This window comes from Ostrea edulis, chromosome 5 (genome assembly GCF_947568905.1).
Source record: "Ostrea edulis chromosome 5, xbOstEdul1.1, whole genome shotgun sequence".
In the NCBI taxonomy this organism is placed as follows: Eukaryota; Metazoa; Mollusca; class Bivalvia; order Ostreida; family Ostreidae; genus Ostrea; species Ostrea edulis.
In genome coordinates this window covers 46,542,933-46,560,432 of record NC_079168.1, presented here as the reverse complement: position 1 = coordinate 46,560,432, position 17,500 = coordinate 46,542,933, and the positions used below count along the sequence as shown (strand labels likewise).

The 17,500-nt window shown below is 35.9% G+C and overlaps 1 protein-coding gene across 1 annotated transcript in view; it reads right to left on the bottom strand.

The window, feature by feature from the left end:
- Positions 1-17,500, bottom strand: part of LOC125648935 (leukocyte tyrosine kinase receptor-like) — a 247,458-nt gene that overhangs the window by 4,516 nt on the left and 225,442 nt on the right. The window contains exons 26-29 of the mRNA XM_056164604.1: positions 9,977-10,069; positions 5,414-5,515; positions 3,230-3,364; positions 1,357-1,447 (exon numbers count right to left, since the gene is read on the bottom strand). Of these exons, the coding sequence (XP_056020579.1) occupies positions 1,357-1,447; positions 3,230-3,364; positions 5,414-5,515; positions 9,977-10,069 (421 nt within the window). The remainder of the gene's footprint in view (positions 1-1,356; positions 1,448-3,229; positions 3,365-5,413; positions 5,516-9,976; positions 10,070-17,500) is intronic.

The following is a 17,500-nucleotide window of genomic DNA, read 5'->3' as shown; positions in this document are numbered from 1 at the left end:
TTAAATTTGTTGGTAGGCCTAGATCTAATATGTTGGTCAACTTTTCTGAAAAGTGATAATTGTTATAACTTGTTATCTCTGTAATAAATATATAAATAAAACAAGTTTTTTTTCTTTTAATTGTGGTTTTTAAGGTATTGACTTAAGAATTATCAATGTTCTTAACACAAAAAAGGAATTATCAATGTTCTCAACACAAAAAGGATCTGATGATTATGAACTCAGACACTTGTAACACAAAAAAACTACTAGTAGCATGATTTCATTAGCCAATGAACACACAAAAACGGTAAAAAAAAATGTCGATAAAAAATCTCCAGTTATCAGACCAAAACTCCAGCTGAAAATTTTCAAATCTCCAGTTGTGGCATGACAGTTCTGTCACAGGTCTGTGTTAATAAATTGAAATTAAAATGTACAATATGTTTCTACTTCTTGCTATAAATAACCCCAAAATTTCCAGAGATAATTTTAGAAAGAAATTGTCAGCTAATTAATTCCAGCACACTTATTCAGTACAGTAATGTCACTAAGTATTTGGTGGGGTGAAATGGAAAATCGAGCTACTGAGCCATGTTCTGTCACTGTTTGAGATAAAAGAAAATTAATGCAGTCATGCCATACTTGGTGTTTGTAGATTTATTGTAGAAGAGAATGATAGTAAATACATTTGCATTACAGATTTCCTGGATGGACAGATGACTGGGATTCTGAGGAGGGTATCAATTGAATTAAATTCAAACCAAATACCTTATCTTAGTATTATACAGACGTCATGACTTTATTTACAGAAACAGTTGCCTGTGCTATAACCCCCAAGTGCCATGCAGAGTTACAATTTGTGGCCCTTCACCTACAGCTGGTGACATCTCTATATATTCACATTCACTGAATCTTTTCTCTTATATTTCTTTCGAAATTGGCATTGCTTTCATCATACAATGAATACATGTTTGTTGCAAAGTAATTTGATCTGGAGTTTTTTAAAGTATCACCTGCCTGTGTAATGTGCCATTGATACAAAACATTGATCATGTGGTATTTCAAGAACAGAACTGGTGAAACTTACTAGAATTAATGCAAGGCCAGCATCAACATATATCTATAACTCTCTATCAAGGAAATTTTTTAATCATTTTCATCTCTATTCAATATATTACTTTAAAAATTGATGCTTACAATATCATTCCAGTTCATGATCTTGTCTTGATACCTGTGTATAAATTATATGAATTTGGGGTGGGGGAGGCCACAAGTTTGGGGCCTGTGCTAGCATTGTACATTTTGTTTGCTCTTTATAACTGACATTGAACATTCAGAAATCCCACTAGTTTGCTTTGTGTAATTGTATCTTACTTGAAAGAATCCCTTCAGTGCTTGTAGGATTTCAGAAAAACTTGGTCTGGAATCGGGACTAGTTGTCCAGCATTCACACATCAAATCATATCTACAACATGTCAGAAGATCAATCGTGAAACCACTTTTGAGTGTAAAAAGCTTTGAAATTATAGGAATTTAACTGCCTACTATTCAACTGAGCATAATCAAATGCAAAAACATTGTGAACATGTTATAACATGTTTTAAGATGAATGAGAAAAATCTAGAAAACATTTTTAATAGTGTACAGGAAAGAAACATCAAAGAGATATTGTAGAATACTGGTCATACACTTATATTGAAATATCTCAGTAAATATAGTCTGCTGAACTTATACATATATGTAATGAGTTGTTTTCATAGCAGGCATATTGAAATAATCCACATCAGTCTACAACCTGGTAACCAGAGGCCCACAGGCCTTATAGGTCACCTGAGTATTAGTTTAAAAGTATCACTACAGTCCCTAGCTCTTAAAATACAAATCCCCCCCCCCCCCCCCCCCCCCCCCCCCCGAGGAAAGACTTCACATACATAATATATGTTATATTAACACTATATGACTATTTTGGACCTGCCCTAGAGTCCGAACATTGGGATTGTAATATTCACAATTTTGGTAAATGCCTTTGTTTTTCTTAAATATGCATTCTGTTTTTATACAGTATCAGCAAAATTAAATAAGTCTTTCAAATGATAAAGACAATAACCACTATAATAATTCTGGTCCCACCCTGAAACCAAAACCCCCTACCCCTGGAATATTTTAGTAAAGAACTACTTGCTCCTTCTATATATCCATTAGTTTTAATTCAGTATCAATAGCATTGAAGATGTCATTCAAATGTTTATTTATTTACATAAATACTGTATGCCAAGTTTGACCCTGCCCTGGAGTCAAAACCTCTACCCTAGGGATCTTGAAATTTACAATTTTGATAAGGTCTTCCTGCTCTATTTGACTATGCATTTAGTGTTGTAGAAAAGATGTTTAAAAATTGGTCAATTTTTGCCTTGCCCCCAAGACTCCAAGGGTGCGGGAGTCCTGCACGAGGACGATCGATAACCAACTGCAATAGGTCACTTGAGTTTATTCAGCTGACCTAAAAATCACCGATAGTTTTATTCAAAAATCTTGTTCAACAGATGAATGTTTCATCTAGGTGATTTTGTAAAAAATCATTAGTACCTGTAATATCATGGATTAATTTGAATCAATAATATGCCCCCAAACAGGGGGTATATTGGTTTGTACATGTCGGTTGGTATGTCAGATAGTAGATCAAGTGTTGTCCACTCAATATCTCAAAAACCCTATGCTTGGCAGACATCAAACTTGGTATACTAGTTCTATAATGAAGTAGATGACCCCTGTTAATTTTTAGGTCACATGGTCAAATTACTCTAGAAATAGGAAAATACTGTCTGCTCTATATCTTCCAAAATTGTTTGCTTGACAGACATCAAACTTGGTACTATCCTATTGATTTTCAGGTCACAAGGTCATAAGTCAAACTACTCTAGAAGATTCTGCCTAATCATGGTCGTATACCATCTTTCTTCACCTTGTGACTTTGACCTCAAATTTTAAAACTTTAACCTTGCTCATAACTTTTGAATGGCGACTGATAGAGCTCTCATATTTCATATGTGCATTTCTTGTGACAAAAACTTTTTTTGGTACCAAAGTTTTTGACCTTGTCATGTTTCTTTGTTGCCACAGAGGGCATAGTGTTTCACAATCACATCCTGTTTTAGCTTTTTTTGCTAGCAATTTATCCAAGATAACATTGACCTGTGACACTTTTTCTCATTAAAAATCTATGAATAGAGACATTAAACATACTTACAATGGCCTGGGACATTTTTCTGGAGGTTCCAGCCTCCCTCCATTAGTCACATACTGCATGACATCATGGTTTGTTCTGCCTGGGTAGGGCATATAACCCATAGAAAAGATCTCCCAAAGCAGGACACCATAAGACCTACAACAGAAATCATGTACAGAATGTGTTTATTGATAATCAATCACAGTAAAAAACATTACAAGCATCAGGTAGTGGAGCATTCCAAAACTACAGGGCACAATGAGCAAATGACTTTGTATCAGTATTGCAACCCACTGTCTGGACATAAGCAGCTGTGTGACTAGTATGAGCTTGTGACACAAAGTGAGATGTAAAGATAAAAGACTGATGGACAGAAAGATATGGCAATTCCTATATATCATCCAAACTTAGTATGCAGGACCTATAACAATGCAGAAATCTGTCCACTAGATGTTAAGGAGTAAATAAAATTTTCAGTGCATGAGACATATAGTTCCACCCTGCTCACTATAACCTTGCACTTAGTTTGTCTGCTAACTGTTCTTGGGCACTGCAGATTATATAAAATACGTTTTCTCTATATGATCAATTTCGCTCGCCCTGGCACCTGAACTCACGGATCACAGTAGGTCACCAAAGTGACTCCACAGTAAGGTGTTTCAGAGAATGGAATAGACATATTAGAAAAGTGATGGTATATGACTTGCTTATAATTGTGGCACTGATGTGGTGTATTTCCATTGATGATTTACATAACAATAACTCTCAATACTTGCCTTTCATTTGAATAGATGTGACTACAAACTATACAATAAATTTAGCTTCTACAAGTTATTGTATGGTAACAAAGGGATGTGGAAATCACGTACAATAAATTTAAATTTAAGCTTTAAAATTATGGTATGATAAAGAATCAAATTAAAACACATTTAATTTTTCATTTAATACGGTACATGCTTATACAAACTGAAGAATGTTAACAACAAAATATCACCAAGCATGTAAATGTTTCCTTTTTTAATAGTGAAAAGTGATGTCAGTTTTTAAAGTCTCTAAATGGGTATCCATTTGGTCTGGATTTATAAGTGGGTCAATGGCAAATCTCTCCAAAATAACCTAACAAATTACAACTGACTTATAGGTGGACTGACTTATAGGTGAGTATATATATGGTAGCTGAAGACCAGAAAGAAATCAGTTTCCATATTATCCATGTTTCACTTGAATACAAGTTATAGGGTACAATAAATTCCTTTGATCTTGATTTTTATCAATATTCATGACGTAACAAAAGTTGCAGAAGACAGTATAGCTTGCCAAGAAGTGTGACTCTCCGTACCCAATGGTTTTTAAGATGTAGCCAAAGTTAATGTTTTACAAAAGTGGGTCAAAGTCCAAAGTCACTTGGTCAAGTCTTTGTACCAAATGAAAGGCCTGGTCAGGTGGAATCAATATGTGAAAAATGCAAGCCCTGTCCTCCTGCCTTTAAAAGATATAGCCAAGGTTAAAGTTTTTAAAAAAGTAGGAATATATCCAAGGGAAAGGTCACTAGGTCAAAAGTCTTGGAACCAATTGAAAGTCCTGGTCACGAGGCATTTTTAAATAATGGGATATCAGAGATTCAAAAGTTTTCCTTTAAAGTGTGACACTGAGGTCATGAGAATAGCTTTTTCGGACAGTTGTCCAAACAAGCTAAAAAGGAAGAACAGCAAATCAGAGTAACACAGTATGCCTCTTTGATCACTGAACTCCGTGAAACCAATTAATTATCCCAATAACAGATGGATGAAGACGGACAGACATGGTAAAACCAACACACCCTAAAGTTGTTTGTTAGGGAGGATACTGGCAGAGTGTACAAAACTGTCATGGATAAAATGACCACAAATGGCCAAAACTTTCTCAAAATTGCATGACTCAATCTGAAAATATCAGATACACAAGTTTATATAGTATGCAACATTTCCACAAAATTTGGTAAAAAGTAAATGAACAGCTTTCGAGAAAATCAGATAAAAAAATGTATCTATGGATGGACAGAGAGTGAGCAGAAAACCTCTGGACCAAAACTGATCATAGATGGATGGAAAGACATGGTGATTCTAGTCTTAACATCATTAAAAATGTAGAGGTATGAAAACATAAGAACTTGACAGAAGTAGTGAAGTTGACATTACAGTAAGTATATTTCTATTCTCAACTGACCACACATCTGTTTTGGAAGTGAAGACTCCATCCAGGAAGGCCTCCGGAGGCATCCATTTTATAGGTAGCAGGGCCTTGCCTCCTTTTCTGTAGTAGTCAGACCTACAAAACAATATCTTATCACTGAAAGAATCTGTTTAGTTATATATGTTTAACACTTCAAAATTTAAAATGAAAGGAGGAAGTTTTACAAGTTGCTTTTGAATCAATTTAGAAATGTACATAGCCTTCTTGTTTTGGACAGAAGTTTTCTAAACACATATGCCCCCCATGATGCAAAATTGAAAAGGGTTATACACACACACACACACACATCATTTAATTGAGAGTAGTATCATCAATTCAAAATATTGAGCAGACAATATCTTCCTATGTCAAGAGTGGATTGACCATGTGACCTCAAAATCAATAGGGGTCATCAACTCCTGAAGATATACCAGTGTATCAAGTTTGATGTCTGTCAAGTAGAGGGTTCTCAAGATATTAAACGGACAGTGTATTCCTATGTCCAGTTTGACCCTTGACCATGTGACCACAAAATCAATGTGTCATCTTCTCCTGATGATGTACCAGTGTACCAAGTTTGATGTCTGTCAAGCAAAGGGTTCTCAAAATATTGAGTGGACAGTATATTCCTATGTCCAGTTTGACCCTTGACCATGTGACCTCAAATTCAATAGGGGTCATCTTTTCCTGAAGATGTACCAGTGTACTAAGTTCGATGTCTGTCAAGCAAAGGGTTCTCAAAATATTGAGTGGACAGTATATTCCTATGTCCAGTTTGACCCTTGACCATGTGACCATAAAATCAATATGGGTCATTTTCTTCTAAAGATATACCAGTGTACCAAGTTCGATGTCTGTCAAGCAAAGGATTCTCGAGACATTCAGTGGTCAATATATTCCTATGTCCAGTTTGACCCTTGACCATGTGACCATAAAATCAATATGGGTCATTTTCTTCTAAAGATATACCAGTGTACCAAGTTTGATGTCTGTCAAGCAAAGGGTTCTCGAGACATCCAGTGGTCAATATATTCCTATGTCCAGTTTGACCCTTGACCTCAAAATCAATAGGGGTCATCTTCTCCTGATGATGTACCAGTGTACCAAGTTTGATGTCTGTCAAGCAAAGGGTTCTCAAGATATTGAGCAGACAGTATATTCCTATGTCCAGAGTAGATTGACCTTTGACCTTAAAAACAATAGGGGTCCTCTTCCTTTCATAACCAACCCACATATGAAATATTATTACAATCAAGTGAATGGTTCTCAAGATATTGAGCGGACAACATGTGGTCTACCGACCGACAGGTGCAAACCAATATGCCCCTCTTTGAAGGGGGGGGGGGCATAATTATTGGCATCAATCAATCTTTAAGAGAGTTGCAGGTCTTTCAATCCAACACAATCTAGAGCTAAGTAAGTTACTAATTCAAACTGGTTGCACTGTCAATTACAGGGGAACCATTATGTCATTTATTCTTTGGATGACTGGAGATTTTTGAAAAATGTTCCTCTGAAGGGAAGGGGGTGTTAGGGAAAAAAAGATGTTAAAATAATATGAACTTATAACTATCAATACACACTCTGCATCAAGAAAAAATTATGATTAATATTCTACAAAATAAGCATTGAGATCGCTCTTCTAGTACCTTAAGGACATAGCGCAAGGGTCACTATGACAAGAAGTATGCGTGAAAGATTTCTTTCTTTCTTTTTTTCCACTTCCAGGGTGTAATTTTCCCCATCTTTCTTCCTTCCTTAAGGATGCATTTTTAAACTCCATCAAACTTAACTGGGTTAAAAGCCTAAGATCTGCATAATTCAATGGTATAGAATTTTTCATGTAGTATAATTAGATTTATTTAACAAACTAACCCGACGTCATAGTATGCATGGGAATTGCAGCGCATTCGCAATTTGTCACCAATTGTAAAATAGATTTGCTACGCTTGTTTTGTATTTGGTATGAAGCACAGGGGCTTCTTATCCATTTTGTTTTCAATCTATATATAAATATCTAACACGGGATGACACAATAATATGATACTGGTTGTAAACAAATCTCAAAATCACCTTAGTTCCAAGAAACAGATCGAATCTTCCTATCCAAAGGGTGTTAAACATCTCGTAATACAAGTCCAACATAGTCCAAGCCTTTCATATTTAATTTAATGAGTTTTATAAACGAAAAAAATTCAAGCTGTCTGCATTGTCGTCGATCATGCACAGGAAAAGATAACTCCTGCAATGAAACTAACATAGTCCAATCCTTTTATGTTGGATTAAATGAGTTTTATAGACTGGAGTGTTGTACACTGTATTTAAAATCAGGCTGAAATAAAATATTACCTTCCAAAGAAAAAAAATCCCGGTTTTAAATACCGTCATTTGTGTAAAAAAAATCTAGGTTTTTCTATCTAAATATAAACACTCCCGAGAGTTTCCGAAAGCTGGAAGTTAGTTTCATTGCAGGAGTTATCTTTTTCTGTGCGTGATCGACGACAACATAGACAGATTGAATTATTTTTGTTTATAAAACTCATTAAATTAGATATGAAAGGATCGGACTACGTTGGACTTGTATTACGAGATGTTTAACACCCTTTGGATAGGAAGATTCAATCTTTTTCTTGGAACTACGGTGATTTTGAGCTTTGTTTACAACTGGTATCCTATTTTCGTGTCATCCCTTGTTCCCCTGTGTATGAAGTTTAATCATTAAAAAAAAATATGAAGATAGAAAATTAAATAAATAATTTCATGAAAATAATCTATACAACACTGATTAAAGTCGATTTTGTTGAAAAGCATGATTTATCTCGAAGAAAGAGGCATAAAAGAAAAACCCAGATGAAAGATCTGATCTTCTAGGTTTTTGTAACAGGCAAGTAGAATAAGTAGGACCCCCACTTTTTTTTTAAACAATGTCCATTCTCTGTTATTTACATATTTATCCCTGGCTCCAATCAACAGCTGTTCTGTGTTCATTTCCAATGTAAATGTAATGTAAAGATGGTAAACGCGTAAACGACAACTGTTGCAATCTTATTTCTGTACTCACTGTTTATAGAAATAATTAACTTTCACATGCAATAACGACCAAAAATTTCTTAATGGAGGAAGATCTTTATGTTTTAATTATATATGCAGAATTTAAAAGTGGTTAGTGTATATGAAAATGTTTGATTTAATATAAATTTACTGATATTACATTGAAAATGAATGGATTTTGCCAAATGTCTGCTCTTTGACATGGTTTTTTGACATCGCTATCAAATATCATTTTATTACTAATTGTTTTTAGCTTTGGTCCTTGCATAAACAAAACATAAGAGATACACACAAAATATCGCAGTTGAAAAATTGTCAAATTTCTTGGCCGAATATGGCCAATAACATACTTAAGTAGCTCGAGAAGTTGAAAATGTGAAAAAGTTACAACAAAAGCAATGCCAAGAAAATTTTAATAACAAGAGGCCCATGAGCCACATCACTCACCTGAGTCACCTTGGCTCATATCTAAAGATTTTTCCTTATTATATTTGCATGTAAAACTTTAATCCCTATTATAGCCCCAACCTACTCCCGGGGACCATGATTTTTACCAACTTAAATCTGCACTACGTCAGAGAGCTTTCGTGCAAATGTAAACTTCTTTGGCCCAATGGTTCTTTCGGAGAAAATTTTTAAATATCTTTTTTTTATTTATTAGTTATGTAAAACTTTGATCCCCTATTGTGGCCCCACGTTTAACAAACTTGAATCTGCACTATGTCAGGAAGCTTTCATGTTAATCTCAGCTTTTCTGGTTCAGTGGTTCTTGAGAAGATTTTTCCTATATATCTGTATGTAAAACTTTGATCCCCTATTGTTGCCTCAACTTACTCCCAGGGGCCATGAGTTTAACAAACTTGAATCTGCACTATGTCAGGAAGCTTTCATGTAAATTTCAGCTCTTCTAGCTCAGTGGCTCTTAAGATTTTTAAATGACCCCACCCTATTTTTTGCATTTTTGTGATTATCTCCCCTTTGAAGGGGGCATGACCCTTCATTTGAACAAACTTGAAAGCCCTTCACCCAAGGATGCTTTTTGCCAAGTTTGGTTGAAATTGGTCCAATGGTTTTGGAGAAGATATCGAAAATGTAAAAAGTTTACAGATAGACAGACAGATGAAGGACAACAGGCGATCAGAAAAGCTCAGTTGAGCTTTCTGCTCAGGTGAGCTAAAAATGAAACTCCATAAAATTATTTTTGTATTCATTCAGTGTATTTAACATGAAGTTATTGGTAATTAAGATAGAGGTCGACATTCAGAAAATATATACAACATAGAGAAACAACTCTTGCTAGAAAATAGGTATTAAGTTGGCAGGCAAGCTGATAAAATTCAAAATAAGAAGGTCATTGTTAAATTCCTGAAAATTTCTTTTCAGAAAACGGGTTCCCGACTTATATGTGGGTTGATCTATATTGCAAGTATATACGGTAACACATGAATCAGTAAAGGTAAATTTAAAAAAATAAATAAATTAGGGTTTGTGGGCAAAATCCTGTACCTATAAATGTCCCTTGCCATTCCAAAATCTGCAATTTTTGCCACTCTTTCTTTGCCCTTGCATGTCAACAAACAATTTCTGGCAGCAATGTCTCTGGAAAGAAGAATTTGTTTATGTATAAAACCAATCAGAATTGCTTATACAAACACAACCACTCTAATGTTTAAGAGTAAAACCAATCAAATTGATTACAAACATAACCAGAATGGGTAAGAACACACTAATGAAATTGTTCACTTTTTGATCTGAAATTTAATGACCAACATGTCTATGGGGTTTAATGTCTTATCAAGTAAAGGGGTCTCTATATAGTTATCAATCAGACAACCAATTATCTACTAATGGACTAGCAGGATTCACCTATCAATGAGAGTCTTGGTAATACTGATGCATTGTAAAACAATTAACATTTTCCATAAAGGTTTACTGACCCACAGATGGGGTACCACTACACACAGTGGGACATGGAGATTGGTACCACTACACACAGTGGGGCATGGAGATAGGTACCACTACAGTGGGGCATGGAGATAGATACCACTACACACAGTGGGGCATAGAGATAGGTACCACTACAGTGGGGCATGGAGATAGGTACCACTACACACAGTGGGACATGGAGATAGGTACCACTACACAGTGGGGCATGGAGATAGGTACCACTACACACAGTGGGACATGGAGATAGGTACCACTACACACAGAGGGACATGGAGATAGGTACCACTACAGTGGGGCATGGAGATAGGTACCACTACACACAGTGGGACATGGAGATAGGTACCACTACAGTGGGGCATGGAGATAGGTACCACTACACAGTGGGGCATGGAGATTGGTACCACTACACAGTGGGGCATGGAGATAGGTACCACTACACACAGTGGGGCATGGAGATAGGTACCACTACAGTGGGGCATGGAGATAGATACCACTACACACAATGGGGCATGGAGATAGGTACCACTACACAGTGGGGCATGGAGATAGGTACCACTACACACAGTGGGACATGGAGATTGGTACCACTACACAGTGGGGCATGGAGATAGGTACCACTACACACAGTGGGGCATGGAGATAGGTACCACTACAGTGGGGCATGGAGATAGATACCACTACACACAATGGGGCATGGAGATAGGTACCACTACACAGTGGGGCATGGAGATAGGTACCACTACACACAGTGGGACATGGAGATAGGTACCACTACACACAGTGGGGCATGGAGATAGGTACCACTACACATAGTGGGGCATGGAGATAGGTACCACTACACACAGTGGGACATGGAGATAGGTACCACTACACACAGTGGGGCATGGAGATAGGTACCACTACACAGTGGGGCATGGAGATAGGTACCACTACACACAGTGGGGCATGGAGATAGGTACCACTACACACAGTGGGGCATGGAGATAGGTACCACTACACAGTGGGGCATGGAGATAGGTACCACTACACACAGTGGGGCATGGAGATAGGTACCACTACACACAGTGGGACATGGAGATAGGTACCACTACAGTGGGGCATGGAGATAGGTACCACTACACACAGTGGGGCATGGAGATAGGTACCACAACACACAGTGGGGCATAGAGATAGGTACCACTACACACAGTGGGACATGGAGATAGGTACCACTACACCAGGGTTCGACATTCACACTCATCACCTCATCATTTCAACCCTGAAATGATTTTTGACGCCCCGTTTGTTAACCTAGTTCGCCCAAAGGGTGATCTGGTGACGAGTTTGGATTGTGACAAAATTTGTATACATTTACAAATTCAATACAATTCAAAATAATGTGAAAAGAAATAAATCCAGTCGGTAAAACTTTGTAAGTATTTTGGTCTGGTGTGATAACGGAAGTCGTCTTTAAGAATTTCGGAGATGTCCAATTTGCAATTTATTACGCTAGAGCAAAACATCTGGTTAAAGAACATGGCTTCGATCTTGTTGAGGTAAAGAAACTGGGTTACTGACGCTTAAACAATCTGAGAAAAGATAAACTATAAAGGAAACATTAAAGAGGGGCCGTTTAAGACATCATTCACCCGGGGGCGTCCGTGACTCATTTATGAAGATGAAAGAATGCCCACGTTATCTCTTACTTTATTTGGGGCTCAACATCGTTCGGACTCTTAAGTTGTAAAACGAAATATATAACTTACCTATTCCAGACACAAGACAAAAATAATATTTTATACTTTAAAGACAGAAACAGCGGTTGAAATTTAGGTTGAAACAAAGTGAAAAATCTGAGAATGAAAACATTGTCTGGTTCGTGTTTTTCTTCTTCCAATTTTGGGTTTATTAAGGGCATACAAGAACAACAAACATATATCACATAAACTATAGAGAGGGGAAAATCTAAAAGATATTGTGCGTAAACAAGATATTCCTATTGTGTAATTAATCAAATAGGCTATGAATTGTTATTGTTCTGTTTTGTAATCCTGGTTTAAGTTCGGTGAAGAAGATTGTGACATTTTTTTAACTGTGATGTGTTGTGATGTCAGGTGTGTGTGTGTTGGGTGACACAGGCTGATGTTGGTGAAATATCTGTCTACAGTGGAGCCTCGGTAATCCCGACGCCTCACCTTCCAGACAATTTTTCTAGGGAACGAAATTTTTATACATTATTTTGCATCATTAATCCGGAAATTCATGTTCCGGATCCAGACGGTCATTTTTTTTACTACAAAACGTTAAAATGCATTGAAAATTGTACCGCTAATCCAGACGGTAATTTTACTTAGGGAAGGTCTGTGTCGAACAATTTTAGCAAGGCGTAAATTGTAAAGAAAACAAGCCAAACTGTCTAATTGAAGCAGTTACCTGTACCCTGTCAGCACCTCCCTTTAATTCGGTGGTGTGTGATGATATGTCAGTTAGATAACACATGCCGATCGAGACATTGTATTGCAAATTTTTGCACACAAGATCTGTATTGCGTGTAGTGTTGAATTTTGTATTTAAACCTTAAGTTTATAGTCTTGATCAATAGCCTAATAGTATTAATAAATTAAACACCATGCCATAATGACATGTTTTATCGAACTGTTCAAATCTAGAGAGTGTAGATTATACTTCTAGGTTCTGGATTTTATACTGTTGATTGGCATGAAATATACATGTATGTTCATGCACATGTATATATAGTAATTTTTTAATGTTTAAAATGTCACACATGTAGAATGTACCTGTCTACGATTGATTCTAGTTACGATGTTGTAGAGCTTTATTGCTTTCAAATTTTTAAGCTTTCGGTAGAAGTGAGAAAATTACCATTTTAAGGAAAATGACAATTAAATTTTGTATGTACCCGTAATGTTGGTTTCACCCGTCTTTTGTTCCGTTTTCATCGCATTATGAAAATAATAGGTGCGTGTGGCTAGATCAAAGCAGTAGTAGGTCTTAATATTACGATTTTGGTCTCCTGATATTGGCTTGGATAATTATAGAATAAGAAATATAAACTCTGGCAGATGGAATTTGGTTAAAGAATGTTGTCAACTGACATGATAAACACGAAATTCTTAAATCAACTTTGGACGATGAGGATTGTTTTAAAAGACCGCCGAACCCGTGAATTGTGACAGAGTGAATTGTGACAGATGGAAATGGCTGGCCTCTATAAGAAGTAAAAGTGTGATGAAATGTTTGAAGTGTAAATGATTATGTTAGTTACTAATGATTTATCTATTTATAGTTACATATAGTGCTTCATTATTTGTTTAAGTGCATACGGTACACAGTTTTGTATATTTATTTGTAGTGCTAATATACATGTAAGCATAGGCAAATACACTGCATGCATATATTTCAATTTTAGTGCTTTGAAATGCATGTAAATGTTAACATTATCATAATTTATTTACTAATGCAATTGGTCAAATCCAATGATAGAATGTGTATAATTCACTCCGCATCAATAAAGTAAGCATATTGCTTACTTATGTAAAGATAGAAAATATGTGATTCAGTTATCCGGATGATTTTGTTGGGAACCAAAGTGTCCGGATTAACGAGGTTCCACTGTATACGATTTCTGAGGGTTGACTGATGTAGACGGAAATCGTTCAGACGAGACGTGATGGCATATAGGACCACGCTATAGCTCATCCAAGTGAAGGAAGTATAAAAAATCTCCACCATATAAATGGTTTCTATATGTCATATAGAATTTTGAATTACATGCCGAGAAACTGAAGGAACATTTTTAGCTAGGAATTACCCACCGTCAATACTCAATCAAGCTATAGAGAAAGCCCGAAAAATCAAACGTACGGAAATAACTCCGAGAAACAACAACCCACAAGGAAATCTGTCATTCCTTTGGTGACAATATTCAACAAATTAAACCCGGACTTCCGATCCATCATCAACCAATACAAAACAATCCTTGAACAATCCCCAGATACAAAAGACCTAATCAACAGAATTATCATTGCATACAAGAGACCTCCAAATCTACAAAGCATTTTAGTTCACTCCAAATTGAACCGGACCCCGAAAACCACAGGAAGTCACCCATGTTACGAGAACTGCCACATATGCCCTTTTGTTAGGAATACTACAAAAATCCGGATCACTTCCACAAACAAATCCTACAATATTAAACAGAATCTAGACTGCAACAGTACATCCATCATTTATGCAATCGCGTGCAAAAAATGTTTTATTCAATATATAGGACAAACGGGAAATTCGCTCAGAGAACGCATGTATGGACATTTCGCCGATATCAGAGCTGCAAATCAACACAAATCGAATACATCACAATCACATTCCATACAGGATATTTCCATCACACCGCTCGTCAAAACAACAAACAAATTAATCAATGTCTTAGAACCGAGGAAGCTTTTATACATATTTTTAAAACCATACATCCGTCAGGCTTAAACCAGAAATATGCCTAAAGTCAAATATACAAAACGGAATCCAGAGAAAACTAAAACAAGAGGTACTGTGAGCAATGTTCACTAAGAATACCCCCTCTTACCCCAATCTCCCAAAGGGTGTTGTTAATAGCCATAAATTACCTCTTTCCTGAGTGTAAAAATAAAGTATGCCTTTGTAGAAGAAAATGGAAGATATAGTCCGAACACAAATCCATGGTATAAACCTATAATTTTGACCTTGAGGTGAAAGGTCAAGGTCATAAAGAGGTCATGAATGTACATGACACATAGTCTCATGGTGATACACCCATGTCTTATGGTATGACTATGTCAAAACCCTATAATCAATTTTGACCTTGAGGTGAAAGTTCAAGGTCATATAGAGGTAATGAAGGTACCTGACACATCGTCTCATGGTGATACACTCATGTGTCAAATATGGTATGCCTATGTTAAAGAACAAAGAAGTCATGGCCCTGACACGAATCCATTGTAAAAACGTTTAATTTTGACCTTGAGGTCAAGGTCATATGGAGGTCATGAAGGTACATGACACATTGTCTCATGGTGATACACTCATGTGTCAAATATGGTATGCCTATGTCAAAGAACAAAGAAGTTATGGCCCTGACACAAATCCATTGTAAAAACCTTTAATTTTGACCTTGAGGTCAAAGTCATATAGAGATCATGAAGGTACATGACACATCGTCTCATGGTGATACACTAATGTGTCAAATATGGTATGCCTATGTCAAAGAACAAAGAAGTTATGGCTCGGACACGAATCCATTGTAAAAAAATCTTTCATTTTGACCTTAAGGTCAAGGGTCAAGGTCATATTGGGGTCATGAAGGTACCCAACACATCGTCTCATGGTGATCATTGAGAAGGCATTTTGAACAAATACACAATCCCATCGTTACAAGATTCTACTGCAACATTTGCCAAAAATCATACTGCCCTAAGGATATAGTGAAACGCCACATCATAAACAGCCACCCGGACACAGAATTTAATGATACTCTTATTCTTACGGACTACAACCCTAGAGAACTCTTCAAAAAACCGCAACAATGGAAACCCCCATTTGAAAGCAGACCAAATTTGAATAAAACACCCGTATTCCGCATAGTGCCAGCCAAGAAACCTTATACATACAATCCTTCCAGATCTACATCCGTTGAAACTATCTGCCTGGACGAACTTCCATCAAGCATACAAAACAGAACAATAACAGTTTATGGAATTTATGGACTCTTTGAATCAATAAAATAAATATCATTGTCCATTATGTATAACTTTCACAAACATTTATAAAGTATCATTACATATTTGTATATACATGTTTTACGTTGCTAAGTAAACACTCCACATTTATGTTGTTAATAGTAACGTGATCCACAATTTTTACCCCAGTAAGAGACAATTCTTATAATTTTGTTCTGACGACGACCGCCCCCTGGTAGAAACCGGTCAAGAAAATGGCAGATAGTGATTTCTTATATTATTGATCCACATTGTCTTGTTCATACATAGTTATTACAGTTGTTATTTATTCCAACAATTTTCAATACTAAGCACTGTTGAAATGTAAGATATTTAAAGTATTCTTATGAGTTTCTTATGAGTTTCAAATCAATGTCTTTCAATATCTATTTGTTTGTATTGTTTTATTATGCTAATAATGATAATATATTGTGTATGTCATATCATAAGATTAGAAGGACCTCATTGGAAATAAGCTGGGTTATCCTTGGCATAGGCATATACATTAATTTACTCACTGTGCTCTTAAAGTCAAATAGCTGTTAAAATTTACCCTTTTATCTTAACAATTTTTATTAACTATGTGTTCCTCTGTGATATTGTCTTGTATTTATATTGTATATGTGCCTATTCCTAAATAAATAAACAAACCAATAAAAGTGTATCCTGCATTCTCACTATGTGTTGGTGATCTGTTTTAATTCTTTAAGTTTATACTTTGGATACAGACCCTGCTGAATACCACGTGGTATCCACTTGTAAGAATCTTCCACAATTTTAACTTCAAGGTGTTGGTCTCCAGTTTTGACTTTGTTTTTCTTTTTAAAAAATGATAATAGATTCAGTTTAAATTTGAAAAAAAAGAAAGAATGCAAGTGCTTTTACTTCAACTACCAAAAATCTCCAAGTGTCTTTCTTTACTGATCAACTACCTTTGTATAAAATATGAATGCTTTTAGTTAAAAATATGTTCAAGATATTGCATCACAATGAAAGTGATGATGGACAAACAGATAGACAAATGTCAATAATCTACATAGGTCTTCTTCTAATAAACAACTACTTTTCTTCCTTCTATGAATTTCCCAATTTATCTTCTCTCTTCACCATCATTATATATTCAGTTTGATTGTTTGATGACCAGGAATAAAGAGGAATATCATTAAACAGAAATACTTTATCATTATGTGAACTATAAAGCCACATTTTAGCACCAGAACCTCTGACCCAGGTGACATGTTGGACAGCATGGCTTTTCTTATTTTTACCATGTACTCAGTTTCATTGTTTGATGTTCAGGAATCGAGAAGAAGATTTTGAAAGATATAATATA